Here is a 20,527-nt window from a genome sequence, read left to right as displayed (position 1 = left end):
AAAAAGAAGACAATTATTTATAACAAAAATATTTGGTAACTAAAGAAAATCAGCCAAAAACAACTAGAACTTACCTTATTTAGCATTAATTAATTGTCTACCTAGCATACCTAGCATTACTCTATTTATAAATAGAAATATAGTAAATTTTTCTAGTAAGAGTCTTCTAGAAATTTGTCTTTGATTGATAAACTTGACCAATCTTCCAATCAATTGGGATGATATTAGGAAGTTGAATGGTATTTCCTTTGGTGCCATTGGAATAACGTTGAGTGAGCGTTAAAGTCATTGGAGGTTGCAAATTATAACCGGCGAAAAAGAAACTCCATGTTGCACCCCCCACACGAGAAACGGTAAGAAAACTTTGATCACGAACTTCTAAATCAATGTATTCTGCATCTCCATTTACATATTCGATTGATGCTTCCATGTAAGTTGGTGGTCTAGAGTTTTCACCGATCCTCACTGCTACAAAATTCCCAAATGAGCATGAAACCCTGAAACACACGACACAAATTAAAATTAACACTAGAATATATATTATTTTTAAATAGTTTGAAATGCAAAAATAGAAATATTTATTTTTATTTTTATTATATTGATCTAAATCTTTTGATGATATATTCCTCATGATCCAAGAATTTTTTTTTTTGGATTTGTGTCTTTATTTATTTTTTTGGATTCAACAAATATGAAATTTTAGATTTTTCAGTTATAAAAATTCTGATATTATGTTATAAAATTATTTTTTTTCAAAAATTTAAGATGAAAAGATACGTGAATATTTATATTTCTAATATTTTAACTTGGTGCCCAACTAGCCATTAAACCTTTAACCTAATTAATGGTTATATTTTGGGATTTATTGGAATGATTATATATTTAAAATATATTAGATTTTGTTGTAAATCGTGATGACTAAAATGGATCATTCTAATTTTATTAGTGCTTATTAAAATTTAAAATTAAATGAATTCCTATCAAATTCTTCGAATTTTAATAGAATCTGAAAAACAAGCCAGTTAATTAAAATTCAAGGAGAATCGAAAATCAATTCAATTTTATTTTAACACAAAGGGAAAGAAATATTCCAAAATAATCTTTTACAATTCATGCTTTAAATAAATTGATCTCTAACAAAAAAAAATATCTCTAATAATTTTAGAATATTAAACAAATTAATTCTAAACAAAATAAAAAGTCATATTAGTTTTTTTAATATAAATGGACTAATTTAATTGTCATTTTGTTAAAACTATTTAAAATTAATTTTTGTTTTAGTTCTTTTTTGGAACTAATAATTTTTCCGAAACATAAATAATTAAGAGAACCAACTTATTGGATTACTATATATAAAAGATTTAGTTTGAAAATAATAAAATTATTTGCAAAGCATTATATACCTTCTGTATTGAAGGTTGACTTGTCCAAGTTTGCGAAGAGTATCTTGTTGACCTGGATTTGCGATGGAAGCAAAAGCGGCGCCACTGAGATTGAAATGGTATCCTGAACACGATGAGCATTCATCACTTACCACCACCGTCACGGACTTTCCTGAACATGCTGCATTATCTGTGCATTTCACCTATATATCATAATCATCTTCATTTGTTATCATATTTTCCATCATTAAATGAAAATAAAAAGAAAAAGAATTCTGCTAGGGAGCTAATGGAATATCTGTACAATATGTATAATGGACTATTTAAAATGATTTTTTGAAAAAGTATTTATACTGATAAATTAAAAAAAATTGTACGTAATTGTAGTTTTTAAAAATTAAAAATTCTTTTAAAAGATAAATGAATTTTAACATAATAAGTAATAAATTGATTAAGCAACAGTTATTCCTCTCTATCCTTTCTCTTTTTTTTTTTCAAAATAATGATTTTAATACATAAAAGTTTAGTGGTTAGGTGTGAAATAACATAAAAGTTGTTTATATTTAATATTATTCAAAATATTAATTCGTCTTTTAATACATTTTTATATTTTTTTAAAAAAAATAAAAATAGTAGCTTACTCAGAAAAGATATTTTTGAATTTTTTTTCTAGTAATTATATTTTTATTAAAATAAATTCCTCAACATATTTCCAAAAATATAAAAAAAAACAGGGAAATTTTTATGAAAAATTAAAGCAAATAAATGTACCTCATAACAAGAACCACATCCATAGCCCTTGCGAAAAATAAAATTACCAGCCGCCACGGTTAATTTAGAGATCGGAGGACTCTCTACAGTTTTACCATAATTACATGCACCACCTGCACATAATTACGTTAATATCATGAAATTAATTAATTAATTAATTTCTAACATATACATATTAGTTTGATTGAGTTTTTCAAGCACCAATATTTTAATGAGTTGTGGTATATGTATGTTCTGATATATTTTGACACGACATTTGATATGTGTCTTAATAAAAAATATAAAATATTTTTTTAAATACACTTGAATATTTAAATACTGTGTACAATTTTTATCATTAATATATATCTTTGAAATAAATTTAGAAATGGTATTATTTATTAAAAAAATTATTTTAAATATTTTATATAATAAAAAAATATATTAAAAAGAGTTAAAATATTATATTTTAAATTAATAATATATCAAAATATCATTAATAATTTTTTTAAAAATACTTTATAAAATTTAAAATTTATATGCCCATGTATTATTTCGAATTATGTCGTATCTTGTATCTATGTGTACATCATAAAATTGACTCAATTGTAATATTATTCTTAATTATCTTATTACATGCATCCTTAATATGAATGTATATATTATTAAATTCTAATATTTTAGATCTAAAATTAATATATATATATCACCTGTCAATCTGATGAACTCTTAAGTAGTACAGTGTTCGAAAAAGTAATAATTATATGATATATTATTAGGATGTTTATAACTGAAATATTTAAAATTTAATCCTTACTGTCTTATTCTTTTAAATTAAAAGCAAACAAATGAGTAAAATTTTAGCACAAAACATGACTAGAGATCTCTGCATTACCCAGGTTTCAAACTTAAGAATAAAGCTATTACAAAAAAAAATATATGTTATATATAATTTATTTACATCTATTTATAAAAATTTAAATTTTTAAAAATAATTCCGTGACAAAAGAGCAATTGGTAATACAATTATTAAAATCAACTATGGTTGTTGATATGACACAGTATACTTGTATGGAAATGAAAAAAATAAAATAAAATAAAATAAAGGCTTTCACACTTGGTGCATACACAAAGAAAATTTTCAATATTAGCATGTCAATTAATTAAATATACAAAGTCTATATAATAAAGATTAATTTAACTTGCACACTCACTATCTGATCCAGCACCATCGGGGGCTCCATACCATGTAGCTTGTGTTTGGTTCCATGGTTTCTCATCATTTGCAACTTTGGAAGGATTGAAAAATTTGGGGTTGATGCAATAGCAAGTAGTGCTTAAAAGCATAGAACAAAGGACTACAAGAGTACATGTGTGAACCTTCATGATGAATTGATGATAGATTTTGCAACTATAGTGATGTATTATGTTTCAAACTTGCTAGCTAGTAATATTTATAGTACATACTTTTTAATAGTTCAATTTCATATATTTTTTATTTCAAACACATACAACCTAACGTTAGACCATAATCAACATTCACAGTAGTCAATAATTAATATTAATAATGTTAATTCTAATTTTGTTGATATCATTTAATTTTGTTTATTATCCCAGTAAACAGATGGTTATTCTAAATATTATGGGTGATGTTCATTTTGTAACTCATATAATTCATTGTATACATTGTACAAATAACTGAATAAGTCATTGACTCTCAACTCATATAGCTCATTGTATACATTGTACAAATAAGTCATTAACTCTCTAGTGGGACTCCTACTTCAAATATTAAGAAGCTGCAACGTTTAGTTTTTTTTTTCCCTTTTTTTTTCCCTTAAAAATCTTTTTAAAATAATAAAGATAAGAGAATATTCATTAGATTATCAAAATGCTAAAGGACGGAGTCATTAATATGAATGAATGTGGATAACAAAATTATCCATAAATAAAAATGCTTATCTTCCCAAAGAAGAAAATTACATATAAATAAACAAGTTTTATAAGAAAAGAATCATTGCCTATTAAAAACTAAATCATGGGAATGAAAATTTTGAATAATATATAAATGAGGCTTAACAACGTCAATTTATTAATATTTGAAGGAACGGTATCATTATTGAATTATTTCATTGACTTAACAGCCATATAAATGACCATTTAAATAAAACAACGTTACAAACAACATTATTATATAGTTAATATTTGAATTGTGCCGTTATTATATGGTTGAAACAATTGTTTCATTGGTTTAGTAACATGGATTTAACCGTATAATATTTTAATCATTTCTTTGGTTAATATTTTCATTATTATATGGTCGAAACAATTGTTTTATTGGTTTAATAACATTGGTTAACCATCATTTTGCGATATTCGCCGTTAAACAGTATTATTTGTACGTAAAGATAAAAATGAGACAGATGATCTATTAGAGATTAAATGTTATTTCGATTATATTATTTAAAATTACTTATAGATAAAATTTTTTAAAAAAGATATAAATTTAAATAATTATTTTATATTATCTTATAATTTTATTTTAAATATTTAAATAAATTTTAATATTTTATTCTTTATTATTTTCAGTATTCTTTAATATTTTAATAAAATTAATATAATCATAATACAAAGAAAAAAATATTCTATACAAAAAAATAACATAAAAAATTCATATAAATAAAAAATAATAAAAATTCTATAAAAAATAATAATATATATAAAAGATCATTAGAGAAAAATTATTATAAAAAAATAATAAAATTAATCATATGAATAATAAAAGACAAAATTAATAGATAGAAAATAAATTTCAATCTAACCTCTAAAAAAAAAGCAAAATCTAGAATTTTTAGTTTTGGGTAAACTTGGGTTGGAGGGTAGAATTACGTTTGCGTTTAGAAGAAGAAAAAAAACTGAAGAAAAACAAATAGCCAAAAAAAAAAGTGAAGCTTTAAAAAAAACTAATAAACTTACATTTTTTGATGCTCCAAACGCTAAACCAAATACATCTTTACAGCCTAAGTATCTAACTTGTATTTAGTCTATTGTAAAATAAATTTAAAATTAAAAAATTTAAATTTATCAACAAACTAAGCTCAGATTCATAAATTAAGCTTGATGATGATTTATTAGATATGTTAAAATATAAATAAATAAAAATATTTTTAATATTTTAAAATTTTAAATATTCTTGTAAATATTAAATAAATTTAATTTTTTGAGTTAAGAAATTAATTAATAATATTGATGATGACAAACATTTGATTAGTGGACTAATCACCCAATTAGTTTTGATTATTTTTTATAAGTGATGCAGGCTAAAAACAAGTGTTGCAGCAGCCCAACATCAAACAAAAGATATATGCTAATGGGCTAAATGGTAAGAAAGACAAGTCCAAGTCTTTCATCTCAAGCAAAAGTCTTCCAAGAAGCAAGGCAAGGCACCAACGGGCTGAACTTAAGAAGAACCCGATCCAAGCCCGAATTGATTTTCAATTCCCTCCATCTTGCCTTACCAGAAGCAACGTTCCTCTACTCTCTAATCAAGTCAAATCAAAGTTTCAGAAAAGTAAGAAAGAGAAAGAGAGAAAAAGCTTCTTCCCTAAGCTAGTAACCAAAGAAGCAAAAGAGAGAAAGTTTAAGCATGAAGCACAGAAGCTAAAACAGAAAATCCAAACCAAATCAAGCTTAAGTTAAAGGTAATCCATCACATCTTGCATGCATCAGATCTTCTTCTCTTCTTCCCAACTCTCTGCTATATCTGAAAATGGCATTCAAGGAAAAGTTGTTCTCTGCCCTATTCTGCTTCACATCTACGGTCACAAGTGATACTTGGGGACCAAGTAGTTTCTCAATGGCTAAGATCAAGTTGACCATGAGAAGATTTCTATGGTTACTGCTTTGTGGCTTTCGGTCAAGATGAAGGAGTCAGAAGCAAAGTTTCTACTCTAAGGTTTAATGTGAAAAAGTGAATCTGTGGGTTGGTGAAGCTCAAGGCTCAAGGTGTTGACCTTGGAAGAAGAACCCAGCAACATGCAAGGAGATAAATGAAGCTTGCTGTTCATTCAGAAAGCAAGGAGAGAAAACCAGAGTGTGAGAACAGTGTTCTGTTAAGAAGTTTCTCTACTTGGATAATGCTTTCTTTTAAAGAAGCATTCGGCCAATACTGAAGAACTGCATTTGAGGTTTGCGAATCTGGTTTTGCACATAGCAAAGAGGCTGCTGATGAAGTCAATCTCCTTCATGTTTTACTGATTGTAATGTACTTTTCTATGTTTATCTTTCTGTAATTTCTTGTGAGAAAAGGTATTGTGAGAAAGCTCAAGTAAAAGCCATGAGTGGAAAAAGGCTGAGTGAAACACTTGAGAGAAAAGCCTAGAAATATTTTCAGATTTCTTTAGGTAGGTTTATGTCTTGTATCTTGTACCTGTGAGGTATCCCTTTCTTAGTTGGGTTAGCACTAAGAGGAATAGTTAGGTATTAGCATAGCCAATGTCAAGTTAGGTTAGAACTTGAGTGTGAAAGGATTTGGTCAATCCTGTGGAATTGGTGTATGTAATACTGTTAACTATAGTGAAATTCTTCCATTGTTGTGGAGGAGACTGGACGTAGGTTGCATAGCACAAGGCAACCGAACCAGGATACATGCTGGTGTTAGCTTTTCTCTTCTCTGCTGTGTTCTGTTTTCTGATATTCATGAGACAAAAATAAATTGTCTCATAAATTTCTGCTGCTGAGTACAAACAGAATCAGAATTGAAAGTTTGTTTAAAAGGGTCATAACAGCAACTTAAAAGGAAGGCATAGATTCAACCCCCCTTCTCTAAGCCTACTACAACCTTCAATTGGTATCAGGAACTAAGGTCTCAAGAATCAAGCTTAACCGCTTGGAGCAAAGATCCAATGGCGAACAACTTGGGCACAACCACAGTTGCCTACACCCTCACTGAAGGCCAGTCAAACAACCGACCACCTTTCTTCAACGGGAAGAACTACTCCTACTGGAAAGAAAGGATAAGGATTTTCATCCAATCCATTGACTACAACATATGAAAGATTGTTGTGAGCGGTCCCAAGATCCCAACAAAAATAAGTGCTGATGGAGTGGTGACTCCAAAAGAAGAAGCTGAATGGAATGAAGATGACAAGAAGAAGATAGAGCTGAATGCTAAAGCAATCAACCTTCTTCATTGTGCTATCAGCTTTGAAGAGTACCGGAAGGTGTCTAGATGCAAGACAGCTAAAGAAATCTGGGAAAAACTCAAGGTTACACACGAAGGCACCAAACAAGTAAAAAAAATGAGGATTGATATGTTGCGAAAAGAGTATGAGATGTTTAGCATGAAGGATGGAGAAAGCATTGATAAAGCGTTTGAGAGATTCTCAATCATAATCAACAACCTTGATGCTATGGGTACAAACTATACAGAACAAACCTTGGTGAGAAAACTCCTTAGAAGCCTCACAAAAGAATGGAAAAATACTGTCACTGTCCTAACCGAGAACATAAGTCCCATAACCTATGATGAGCTGAGAGGAAAACTCCTTGCCTATGAAGCCACACACACAAACACAGACTCAAAGAAAAAGGGAATAGCCCTCAAGTCACAAATAGAACCGAAAGAGAGTGAGTCTAGTGATGGTATTTCAGATGACGAACTTTTGTTTTTTGCTAGGAGATTTAGAAGGATGATGAAGAACATGGGCAAATACAAGGGTTCAAGTTCAAAGGAGCACAAAATCGACTTGAGCAAAGTGACGTGCCATCACTGCAAGGAGGCTGGACATTTCAAGCTAAACTGTCCAAAGCTCAAGAAGGAGGACAAAGGCAAGAAGGAAAGAAAGAGAGTACTCATGGCAGCTTGGAAGGATCTTGAAAATGACTCAAATGAAGAAGAAGAATCTGAAGGAGATGACAAAGACTGCTTCATGGCTGGAAACAACAATCTTGATGAGGTAAACTATTATGATTTGACCATTGAGGACTTACATGCTATTATTGATGATCTCACTTTAAACACATCAAAACTGCTTGACAAATACAATGAATGCAGATCTGAAAGAGATGTGTTAAGAGCTGAAAATGATTTTTTAAAAGAAAAAGTGAAGGAAACTGAATGTGCCTTGGACATTATTGAAGAAAACAGATTTCTAAAATCTGAACTTGAAAAATTAAAAGGAAAGCACATTGTGGATCCTTCTCATGAGTTAATTGCTAAAAATGAAAGATTAAATGATATGATCAAAAGGCTGAATGGTGACTTAGCAAAATTTGCTCAAGGTTCTAGCAACTTGGATAAATTACTTGCAAGTCAAAGGCCACTGTTTGAAAAATCTGGTTTAGGCTACATAGCCAAGGAAGATGTAGTTTCTACCACTTCCTCTATAAAATTTGTGGCCTCTTCATCAAATACCAAATCCATACCAAACAAATCAGGTATCGGATATGTTTCAACATGTGAAGAAAAATCTGATGAAGAATACACAAATGAAGCTGAGCCTTCACCAAGAACTGGTCCGAGTTCAAACCGGCCAGGTTTGGGTTACATTTTGAAAAATGAGGCTGCTTTCAAGAAACCACCTTTTTACAACAAAACCTCATTTTCGAAAGGTAAAAATGTTCAAAAAAATTCTGGTGAAAATGCTTTTGCAAAGAGGAATAAATTTAATAAAAATCAGTTTGTCAAAAGAAATGCATCTCCTCCAAAAAACAGAAAATTTCAAAACTTTAATCATTTCAAGCAATATAACTCACATCAGTTTCAGCAACACACACCAGAAAATTATTGTGTTAATTGCAAGAAATTTGGTCACTCATATGCACAATGCTTCATTGAAAAGAGAGTTGTAGGAAACAAAGTCTACAATGTTGTTTGTGATTTCAATGCACTTGGGCAACCAAGATGGATTAACTTCAAAGGATCCAAATTAATTTGGATACCTAAGGCTACTTGAAACTCATCATGCAGATTTGCCTAGCATCCAAGAACAAAAAGGACATGTGGTACATGGATAGTGGATGTTCAAGGCACATGAATGGGAGGTCAACCTACTTCATCAAACTAAATAAGTATGATGGAGGTTTTGTGACCTTTGGAGATGATGATAAAGGTAAAATCATTGCTGTTGGAAAAGTAGGTAATGAGCAATCTACTTTCATTGATGATGTACTTTTGGTATGTGGTTTAAAGCATAATCTTTTGAGTATAAGTCAGCTGTGTGATTTAGGATATTTAGTTGTTTTCAAAAGGCTTGAATGTTGTGTTGTTAATGAAAAGACAAATGAAGTGATGTTTGTTGCCAAGCGTTTCAATAATATATATGGACTTACTCTTGATGAACTAAAAGATCAAAATGTAGCTTGTCTTCACTCTAAAGAATCTGAAAAGTGGTTATGGCACAAGAGATTGGGCCATGCAAGTATGTTTCAAATAAACAAACTTGTAAAGAAAGAATTAGTAAGAGGTCTTCCTTTGATAAAGTTTGACAAAGATATCACTTGTGATGCTTGCCAAATGGGAAAACAAACAAAAAGTTCTTTTAAACCAAAGGAAGACATCTCTACTAAAAGACCACTTGAGTTGCTACACATTGATTTATTTGGTCCAATAAGAACTCAAAGCCTAGGTGGTAAACATTATGGTTTAGTAATTGTGGATGACTACACTAGGTTTGGTTGGGTTTTATTTCTTGCACACAAAAATGAAGCCTTTTCGGCCTTTGAACCTTTTTGCAAGAAAATTCAAAATGAAAAGGATTTGAAAATCTCTTCTATAAGAAGCGATCATGGAACTGAATTTGAAAATAATTTATTTGAATCATTTTGTGAGGAATTTGGAATATCTCACAACTTCTCTTGTCCAAGAACACCACAACAAAATGGTGTTGTGGAAAGAAGAAATAGAAGCATACAAGAGATGACAAGAGCTATGCTTTGTGAGAGTAATGTTCTAAAATTCCTTTGGGCTGAAGCGGTTAACATGGCTTGCCACATTTTGAATAGAACAATCATAAAGAAATTTTTAAGGAAAACCCCTTATGAACTTTGGAAAGGCTACCCACCAAACTTAGATTACTTACACATCTTTGGATGCAAATGTTTTGTATTGAACAACAAAGAAAATTTGGGTAAGTTTGATCCAAAGGCTTATGAGTGTTTGTTTGTAGGATATTCCACAACTAGTAAAGTATATAGGGTTTATCATCAAGATGCTAGGATTATTGAGGAGTCCATACATGTTACATTTTGTGATACTAACTTGGTACAAAGTATTTTGGAAGATTGTGATGCAGGAAATCAAGCTCAAAAGGAAGATGAAGCTGCTCAAAATCATGAAAAAGAGAATTCTGGACAAGCTGCACCAGAAACTGCTAATGCTGAGAATTCAAGAGACAATTCCATTTTGTCTCATGAATCTGAAGGAATTCTGCAAGCAAGCAGCGTTTAGAATCCCTTGGTGACTGAATCTGCCTCCAGGTCCACCAGACCTCGTGAATGGAGATTCTTGAAGAATTATCCTGAGAAATTTGTCATTGGGGACGTATCTCATGGAGTGCAAACAAGGTCTTCCACTAGAAAAGCAAATGAAGGATCAAACATTGCCCTTCTTTCACAAATAGAGCCTCAAAACGTCAAGGAAGCACTCAGTGACCCTTCTTGGGTTAAAGCTATGGAGGATGAGCTTCTTGAGTTTGAAAAGAACCAAGTATGGACTTTGGTTCCAAGGCCAAGTGGAAAGAAAGTGACCGGCACCAAGTGGATATTTCGGAACAAGTTGGGAGAAGATGGTAGCATTGCAAGAAACAAGGCAAGGCTAGTGGCACAAGGATATGACCAAGAAGAAGGAATAGACTTTGATGAATCATTTGCCCCTGTTGCCCGAATGGAAGCCATAAGACTTCTCTTAGCTTATGCCGCATTTTGTGGTTTTAAATTATATCAAATGGATGTGAAATGTGCATTTTTGAATGGTGTGATAGATAGAGAGGTGTATGTGGAGCAGCCTCCTGGTTTTGAAAATAAAGAGCATTTTGATCATGTTTTCAAATTATCTAAAGCTCTCTATGGTTTAAGACAAGCTCCTAGAGCTTGGTATGAGAGACTTAGCTCTTTTCTTTTGAAAAATGGTTTTCAAAGAGGCACCACTGACACAACTCTATTTATCAAGAACTCTAATGATTCTTTCATTCTAACTATGTAAATGTTTTACACATGTCAGTGCACGAATATTTTTTCTTTTTATATAAAAAAATGATGTGGGAGCTAGTAGATTTATAAGTTAAGTATATAAGTTTTGTTTTTTTTATGAAAGTTAAGTATATAAGTTAATTGTAATAAGAAAATATAAATCTCATATTGCTTATGATAGTAAACTTTATATTATGTATTAGTCTTATATTATCCCATCATAAAGACGTTTCCTTTTTCACTACTATAAATATTTTATAGAAATATGATGGTTATTAATGGCTAAGAGAAGGGGGTTGAATCTTAGCTCCCTTTTTTTGAGTAAAACTTGTTGTCCTTTTAAAACGCTTCAGGAGATATTTCTGTTTTTTGTCTCGTCACTGGTCGAGAGACTTTTTCTTTTTGTCTCGTAACCAATGAGGAGATATTTTTCAATTTTGTCTCCTTCGAACGGAATCAGAATTTGAGTAGAGTAGAGAGAGAAAATCACACCCAAAAGTATCCCGGTTCAGCTGCTAAGTGCAGTGCAGCCTACATCCAGTCTCCATCACAACAATGATGAAATTTCACTATAATCTTCATGATTACATACACCAATTCTCCCTAGGAACTACCATTCCTATCTGAGACAAGTCCAGAATCTAACCCCAATCCTGAACTTGACTTGGTCACCTACCAAGCTTTCAACTGCTAAGTGCTAACCCAACTTGCAAGGGAATTTTCACAGAATCATGAAACACAACACAGATGTACAAAGGACCTCTAGGACATCTATGGCTTTTCTTTTAATTTTGTATACTCTGCCTTTTTCTGCTCTATGGCTTTTTCATACAAACCTCACTGTTTTTTTTTTCATGAGACTCAAGACAGACAAAACTAAACAGAAAAATACAAAAAGAAACACATTGAAGGAGAAGAACTTCTGTTAGCTTGGGTAGCTATGAGAACTCTGTACTTTCACTCTTTTCTCCTTGCTTCAAGCCCTGGCTGTTCTCCCTTATTTATAGAAGGAAAAGCCTCCAAGGTTGATACTATTGAACCGAGCCAACTTCTTCTTCTTCATGCAAAAACTGGTTCGGCCAGAGAGAGAGAGGAGAGGAAACTGAATGCTTAAACCAACATGCAATTACCTCTGGGTCTTCCCTTCTCACCAAACTTCATCAATCTGGGCCTTCCATCTTGACTTGCTCCCCAAGAAGGATTCCTAACCCTTGATGAGTCCTTGATTACTTGACAGCTCCTCCTGCTCTTATCTTCTGCCTCATCCTCCACGTAGCTACAGTAGCTACCTCCTGTAGTGGTTGAGCAAAAGTAGAGACGAGCCATGCTTCCAAGGGATCTTCTTCCTCTGACCGAATTGGATTTTTTCCATTTTCGGGTATGGAGAGCTTGAGGCTTCCTCACCACTTCTTACCATAAGTGGCAAAGATCTCAGCCACACTATACTGTTGATCTTCTTTTTCTTGATGCCATCATCACGATGGCTTCTTGCTTGTAACTAGCTTCTCTACTACTACCTCTGATGGCTTGCTTCTTCATCTTTCTTTATGACAAAGAAGTGACCGAAACTTGAGAGAGAAGAAAGAGTAAATTGAAATGTTTTCAATGGAACTAAGAGATAGAATGAAATGAATTAAGTTTTCCACTTCCCTTTGGCTTGGTAGCGGTGATAGTAATGATGCCAATCAAATCAATTTCACTTTCTCTTTCATGTTTCCAATGCTTGCATTAAATCCAAGTAAATCAAAATTTGAATTCCATAACCCAAGTGAATGGGTAACTGAACTAAACATGCAAAGCTTCTTCCCCCTTTCTTTTTAATTCGGACCAAACCTTGTTGGTCTAGTAGCAAATATTAATTTAGGCTTGTTCAACAAAATATGGCCCATCTAACCAAGCATTGATTCAGCCATAATAATTAAAAACATTTTTGTACCAAAGCTGAATTTTAACTTCACATTGGACTTGTTAATTTTTCTTTCAGCCCAAAACAAAATATGCAAGCAACAAAATTATTAATTAGCAAATATGAATTAAAATTTAAATTAATAATTTTGTAATTAATTATATTAATAATGTTTGATTATCATCAATTTAATTTGGAGTTTTTCAAATTCATCAATATATATATATATATATATATATAAAGTTGATTTAAATATGATATATGTTTTGTGTTTATTTTTTAGGCTCTTTTAGAAGTAAGAGGTCTAATTTATATTAGTTTTGCCAACCAAACTACTATTCGTATATTTTATATATAAAAATATAAAATATAAATACACACTAAAAATTAGTTAAATACTTAAATTATATATCGATTTGATATACATAAATATATAATGACTGATTTTAGTAGTTAATTTTGATATACTAATAATATTTTTGTTAGAATAATAAGTAACTAATAACTAATTTTAATATATCTTAGTCATTATCTATATTTGATAAGGGATATATCTCTCATTCGAAATACAAGATGTGTTAGTGATGGTAGCTAATAAACATTGAAAATTCTTGAGATGAGAAGGTTTTCTCCTCTTTATTTAATTAGTTGACTTTCTTAATTTGATGTTCATAAAATTCTACACTCTTGAGATAAATTAAAATTTCTCCGCTTTCAATATCAACGAGGATTTAATCCTTGGTATCCTCCCTGAATCCTAAGAAGGCAAATCTCTTGGATCTTGGATCCAATTCCTTTCTATTTGTAGCAAGATAAACTAGACAAGATTTAAAAATTTTGGTAAGGTGGTGTGAGAAGCATCTTGTTATATTAGAGTGAATAATTGTGGCACTTGTTGTGAGGACATAGATATGTTACTGCTTTCTCTCAACAATTCTATTTTGTCGAAGATGTCTGGTGCATTATGCAAGTTTCTGGGAAAAGAAAACTGAAGACCCAATAACACTGCTGCATTTTTTGTTCTAATGCTATCAAAAGTTTCAAAAGTTTTTCCAAGAGAAAATGTTTCTGATTTATTTTTCATTAGAAAAGTCATGCTAATTTGGACTTAACACCTATAATAGTAGTTAAAAAAATACAATTATTTTTTAGCTAATATCAACTAATTTTTTAAAAATTATTCTTTTATCTTAAATCTTAAATCCTATATTATTCTAAATCCTAATTTTAAATTTTTTAAAAAATAAGAATTAAAAAACTATTTTTATAATAAAAAATAGATTAATATTGAGTAATTAAAAATTGATTTACTTGTTCATGATGAAAGGAAAAAAACTTATAAAAATACAGGATTTTATGTATTTAAAAATTTATTTTATCATTAAAAACATCAAAATTATGTGAATTTATAGACTATTAATCCTTCATTAATTCGATCAACAATTTAAGAATATAATTGAATTGAGAAAGATTTGAGAATAAAGTCATACTATTTTCATGTTATTTAATTATAACAATAATATACTGCCACCTAATTACATTAATAATGAGATGGACTAATTGATCACAAACAATCATCATCCTTTTATTTTAGCATAAAATTTTGCATCTATTTAGAAATTGAAAACAGAAAAATCTTTCAACGATATATATCGTTATTTTAGTAGTTTTGGTGTTACATATGCCAAACTATTTTGAATTTCAATAGAATATATACATCATAAAATTTTTAATTAATTAAATTTTTTATTTGAACATAAAATGTGTATAGTAAGAGGTTGACCATGGAAAAAGGCAAAATAGCAAAGTTTCAACCAAACAAAAATAAAATAATATTAGAACAATATATTTTAAGTTTATATTCTCAAAACAAAAACCACTCCTACTTATCCATGCTAAAGAATCTTAATATAGAATGTTATCATTTAGCCTTAAACTCCATAAATTCTAATTCGAAATAAATCCTCTTGTTTTAACTTATGGTTAGGAATAGTCAACACGTGGTTATCCGACCTTATTTGCGAGTCATTAAAAAAAAAAACAATAATATGATGATATCTTGGAGTTATACTTTAATATTTAATTATTTATATATCACTAAATAAATTTAATTTTTATATAAATAAAAATATTAAATTTTTAACCAAAGATCTTGATTTAGTAATTAAAAGTTTTTTATAAGAATGAAATATTCTTAATTCAATACTCACTCCTAATACATTTTGGATGGTTGGGTAGAGTTGAGCATCAACACATACCTTATTCGACCCGCATATTAACCTGTCGGATTGGCCGACCAGGTTAGATGGCCACGGATAGGACAAAAATTACTCTGTGCTATATTAATAAATTTTTGTGTTATGTGCAAAAATTTTTATACTATATCAATAATTTCAATACTTTTTGACAAAAATTTCGTAGCTATGTTGATAAGATAAAACACAACAAGAAAGACGCTAAATATAATCGGATTTACCGTCAGATTTAGCAGCGGCTTTACCGACGGATTTTTATTTTCGACAATAAATTTGCTCTTAATAATTGGAGAGAAGACGAGAAAGATAGGTGCAAAATTTAACGTTGGATTTACCGTCGGATTATTCCAACGGTAAACACATTTAGTGGAATGCTGCGTTTTAGCAACGCATTACCGTTGGATTTACCGGCATATATGACAATAATCGTGCCCTAAATTCAAACCCTCTCTCTCTCTCTCTCTCTCTCTCTCTCTCTCTCTCTCTCTCTCTCTCTCTCTCTCTCTCTCTCTCTCTCTCTCTCTCTCTCTCTCTCTCTCTCTCTCTCTCTCTCTCTCTCTCTCTCTCCTTTACTGTTAACCCCTTCCTCTTTGGCAACCCCTCCGACGGCACCCTCTCACTGTTTTGATGTCACTGCTGTTCGAAACGCTTCTGCCGCCGCTTCTTCTCTTGTTCTTCTTCTTCTTCTCCTGTTACTCCTCTTCTCATTGCCGGCATGAGAAGGAAGGTCAGAAGCTCCTATTCAGACGTTTCCTTCCCCTGATAAAGCTTATTTCAGATAATACTTCTAAACTTCTAAAATAGGATTAAGGTCTAAATTTACTTGTTATTATAAAATAGGATTTGTATTAATTATTATTGATCGATTTGTGTTGATTATTCAGGTTGCTTAGTGAAGTTTTTATTATATATATATTTTTATTATTGTTAATTTAATTTATTTTTAATCTTTAACTTGAAAATTATTTTTTGTTGCTTTAATTTTGTTTTCAAGTTGCTTGCTGCTTCAATTAGGTAATAATTTAGAATTAATTAAAGAATTTATAAAAATTAGTTCAACATATTGTTATGTTTCTTGAATTTGAATTTGAATTTTTTTAGACTTGATTGATTGATTTTTTGCTAAATTTCTGCAATGTGTTGCTAATGGTTGGGTCATTGACACTAATTTGTGTGAATTGATGTTGAAGAAATACTTGATTGTACTATTTCTTATTATTTGATACTTTTGCATGCCAAGTGCTCGATTATATGTCTCTATTTTTAATTTGTGTTTTAGTTAATAATTAGTATTATCATTGAGTTAGATTTAACTTTTTATTTTAGCTAGAGAATTTAAGTTATTAAGATAGATTAAATTTATACTCATTTACTATAATAATAGTATAAATAAATTAATATATTTTGCTAAAAATATTATGAATTTAATTGAATTTTGACCGGTGTTATGAATTAAAGTTGATTGAATTTATGAGAATCGTAAAAATAAATATATGTCTAATTTTACACGTAACATGATGGTTTCATCACATATAATAAAAGTAGATTTAATCGTCTTATTTAACAATTACTTACCCTTATACTTATGTCAAATTCATATTTTTTTAAAAAAAAAAGACAATTATTTATAAATAAAAATATAGTAAATTTTTCTAGTAAGAATCTTCTAAAAATTTGTCTTTGATTGATAAACTTGACCAATCTTCCAATCAACTGGGATGATATTAGGAAGTTGAATGGTCTTTCCTTTGGTGCCATTGGAATAACGTTGAGTGAGTGTTAAAGTCATTGGAGGTTGCAAATTATAACCAGCAAAAAAGAAACTCCATGTTGCACCCCCCAAACGAGAAACAGTAAGGAAACTTTGATCACGAACTTTTAAATCAATGTAGTCTGCATCTCCATTTACGTATTCGATTGATGCTTCCATGTAAGTTGGTGGTCTAGAGTTTTCACCGATCCTCACTGCTATAGAATTCCCAAATGAGCATGAAACCCTAAAACACACCAAATTAAAATTAATACTACAATATATATATATCATTCTAAATAGTTTGAAATGCAATGATAGAAATGTTGTATTTTTTATTTTTATTATATTGGTCTAAATCTTTTGGCGATATATTCCTCATGATGCAATAATTTTTTTGGATTTGTGTTTTTATTTATTTTATATATTTTTTTGAATTCAATAAATATAACATTTTGGATCTTTACGTCATAAAAATTTTAATACTATATTATAAAATTATTTTTTTAAAAAATTTAAAACAGATATATATGAATAGTTATATTTTTAATATTTTAATTTGGTGACCAGCTGGCTATTAAACTTTTAATATAATTAATGGTGTTATTTTGGAATTTATTGGAATGATTATATATTTAAAATATATTAGATTTTGTTTGTAAATCGTGATGACTAAAATGGATCATTCTAATTTTATTAGTGCTTATTAAAATTTAAAATTAAATGAATTTCTATCTAATTCTTCAAATTTTAATAGAATCTGAAAAACAAGCAAGTTAATTAAAATTCAAGAAGAATCGAAAATCAATTCAATTTTATTTTAACACAAAGAAAAAGAAATATCCCAAAATAATCTTTAACAATTCATGCTTTAAATGAATTGGTCTCTAACAAAAAAAACTCTAATAATTTTAGAATATTAAACAAATTAATCCTAAACAAAATAAAAAGTCATTAGTTTTTTTAATATAAATGGACTAATTTGTCATTCTGTTAAAACTATTTAAAATTAATTTTTGTTTTAGTTTTTTTTTGAACTAATAATCTTTCCGAAACATAAATAATTAAGAGGACCAACTTATTAGATTACTATATATAAAAGATTTAGTTTAAAAATAATAAAATTATTTGCAAAGCATTATACCTTCTGTATTGAAGGTTGACTTGTCCAAGTTTGCGAAGAGTATCTTGTTGACCTGGATTTGCGATGGAAGCAAAAGCGACGCCACTGAGATTGAAATGGTATCCTGAACACGATGGGCATTCATCACTTACCACCACCGTCACTGACTTCCCTGAACATGCTGCATTATCTGTGCATTTCACCTATATATCATAATCATCTTTATTTGTTATCATATGTTTCATCATTAAATGAAAATAAAAAGAAAAATAGTAAAGAAATACATATCAATTAGGTTTGATTTGGAATTGTTTTTTGGAAAAGTATTTAATTTATACTGATAAATTAAAAAAAAGTACGTGTTTGTACTTTGTAGTTTAATTTCTAGAAGTTAAAAATACTTGTAAGAGAGAAATGAATCTTTAGCATGTAGTGAGTAATAAATTGATTAAGAAACAGTTATTCTTTCTTATATTTTCTCTTTTTTTTTTAAGATAACAATTTGAATGCTTAAAAGTTTAGTGGTTAGGCGTGAAATAACATAAAATTTGTATATATTTAATATTATTCAAAATATTAATTCGTCTTTTAATACATTTTTATGTTCATTGATTTTTTTTTGAAAACTAAAAATAGTAGCTTACTTAGAAAATATACTTTTGAATTTTTTTTCTAGTAATTATATTTTTATTAAAATAAATTCCTCAAACATATATGAAAATATAAAAGAAAACAGGGCAGTTTTTATGGAAAATTAAAGCAAATAAATGTACCTCATAACAAGAACCACATCCATAGCCTTTGCGAAAAATAGAACTACCAGCAGCCGCTGTCAATTTAGAGATTGGAGGACTCTCCACAGTTTTACCGTAATTACATGCACCATCTGCACATAATTACCTTAATATCATCAAAATAATTAATTAATTAATTAATTAATCTCTAACATATACAGATTAGTTTGATTGAGTATCTCAAGCACGAATATTTCGCTAAATTGTCGTATTTAATTTATATGTTCAGATATATTTTGACATGATATTTAATATTAGTGTCTTTTGTATCTAAATGTCTTAATAAAAAATACAAAATATTTTTTCGAATATACTTAAACACACTTAAATACTATAGGTCCAATTTTTAATATATATTCTTGAAATAAGTTTAGAAATAGTATTATTTATTAAAAAATTATTTTAAATATTTTATATAATTAAAAAATATATTAAAAAGAGTTAAAAAATTATATTTTAATATTAATAGCATATCAAAATATTATTAATAATTTATCTAAAAAATACTTTATAATTCATATGTACGTATATTATTTCAAATTATGTTGTATCCTGCATCTACGTATTGTCAGTATCCGTACATCATAAAATTGATTCAATTAAAATATCATTCTTAATTATCTTATTACATACATTCTTAATATGAATGTATATATTATTAAATTCTAATTTTTTAGATATTAATATATCATATATATATCACCTGTCAATCTGATGAACCCTTAATAAGTAGTGTTCAAAAATTATATGATATATTATTAGGGTGCTTATTATAACTAAAATATTTAAAATTTAATCCCTACTGTCCTATTCTTTTAAATTAAAAGCAAACAAAAAAGTATAATTTTAGCACAAAATATGACTAGAGATCTCTACATTATCCAGGTTTCAAACTTAAGAATAAAGCTATTACGAAAAAATATTATATATATATATATATATATATATATATATATATATATATATATATATATATATATAATTTGTTTGCGTGTCTTTATAAAATAATGTAAAATTTTAAAAACAATTCCGTGACAAAAACAATTGGTAATAAAATTATTCAAATCAACTATGGTAGTTTGACTAGTTTCTAGAAAAAAGGCTTTTATACTTGGTGCTTACAAAGAAAAGTTTCAATATTAGCATGCCAATTAATAAAATATACAAAGTATGTATAATAAAGATTAATTTAACTTGCACACTTACTATCTGATCCAGCACCATCAGGGGTTCCATGCCATGTAGCTTGTGTTTGGTTCCATAGTTTCTCATCATTTGCAACTTTGGAAGGATTGAAAAATTTGGGGTTGATGCAATAACAACTAGTGCTTAAAAGCATAGAACAAAGGACTACAAGAGTACATGTGTGAACCTTCAT

At 29.1% G+C, this 20,527-nt stretch overlaps 2 protein-coding genes across 2 annotated transcripts; both read right to left on the bottom strand.

Annotated features, from left to right (window-relative positions):
- Window positions 1–166: 166 nt before the first annotated feature.
- LOC112730508 (putative expansin-B2) lies at window positions 167–12,647 on the bottom strand. Its single transcript, XM_025780590.1, has 4 exons — window positions 12,452–12,647; window positions 2,154–2,266; window positions 1,404–1,585; window positions 167–497 (listed from the first exon to the last, which is right to left on the bottom strand). The coding sequence occupies exons 1-4, from the start codon at window positions 12,645–12,647 to the stop codon at window positions 167–169; spliced, it is 822 nt and encodes a 273-aa protein (XP_025636375.1).
- A 4,501-nt stretch (window positions 12,648–17,148) lies between these two features.
- On the bottom strand, window positions 17,149–20,527 carry LOC112730507 (putative expansin-B2). The gene is made up of 4 exons (XM_025780588.1): window positions 20,356–20,527; window positions 19,129–19,241; window positions 18,377–18,558; window positions 17,149–17,479 (listed from the first exon to the last, which is right to left on the bottom strand). Exons 1-4 carry the CDS (start codon window positions 20,525–20,527, stop codon window positions 17,149–17,151), a joined length of 798 nt encoding a protein of 265 aa, XP_025636373.1.

The sequence above is a fragment of the Arachis hypogaea genome, chromosome 12, assembly GCF_003086295.3.
Source record: "Arachis hypogaea cultivar Tifrunner chromosome 12, arahy.Tifrunner.gnm2.J5K5, whole genome shotgun sequence".
In the NCBI taxonomy this organism is placed as follows: domain Eukaryota; kingdom Viridiplantae; phylum Streptophyta; class Magnoliopsida; order Fabales; family Fabaceae; genus Arachis; species Arachis hypogaea.
This window is presented reverse-complemented; position numbering and strand designations above follow the sequence as displayed.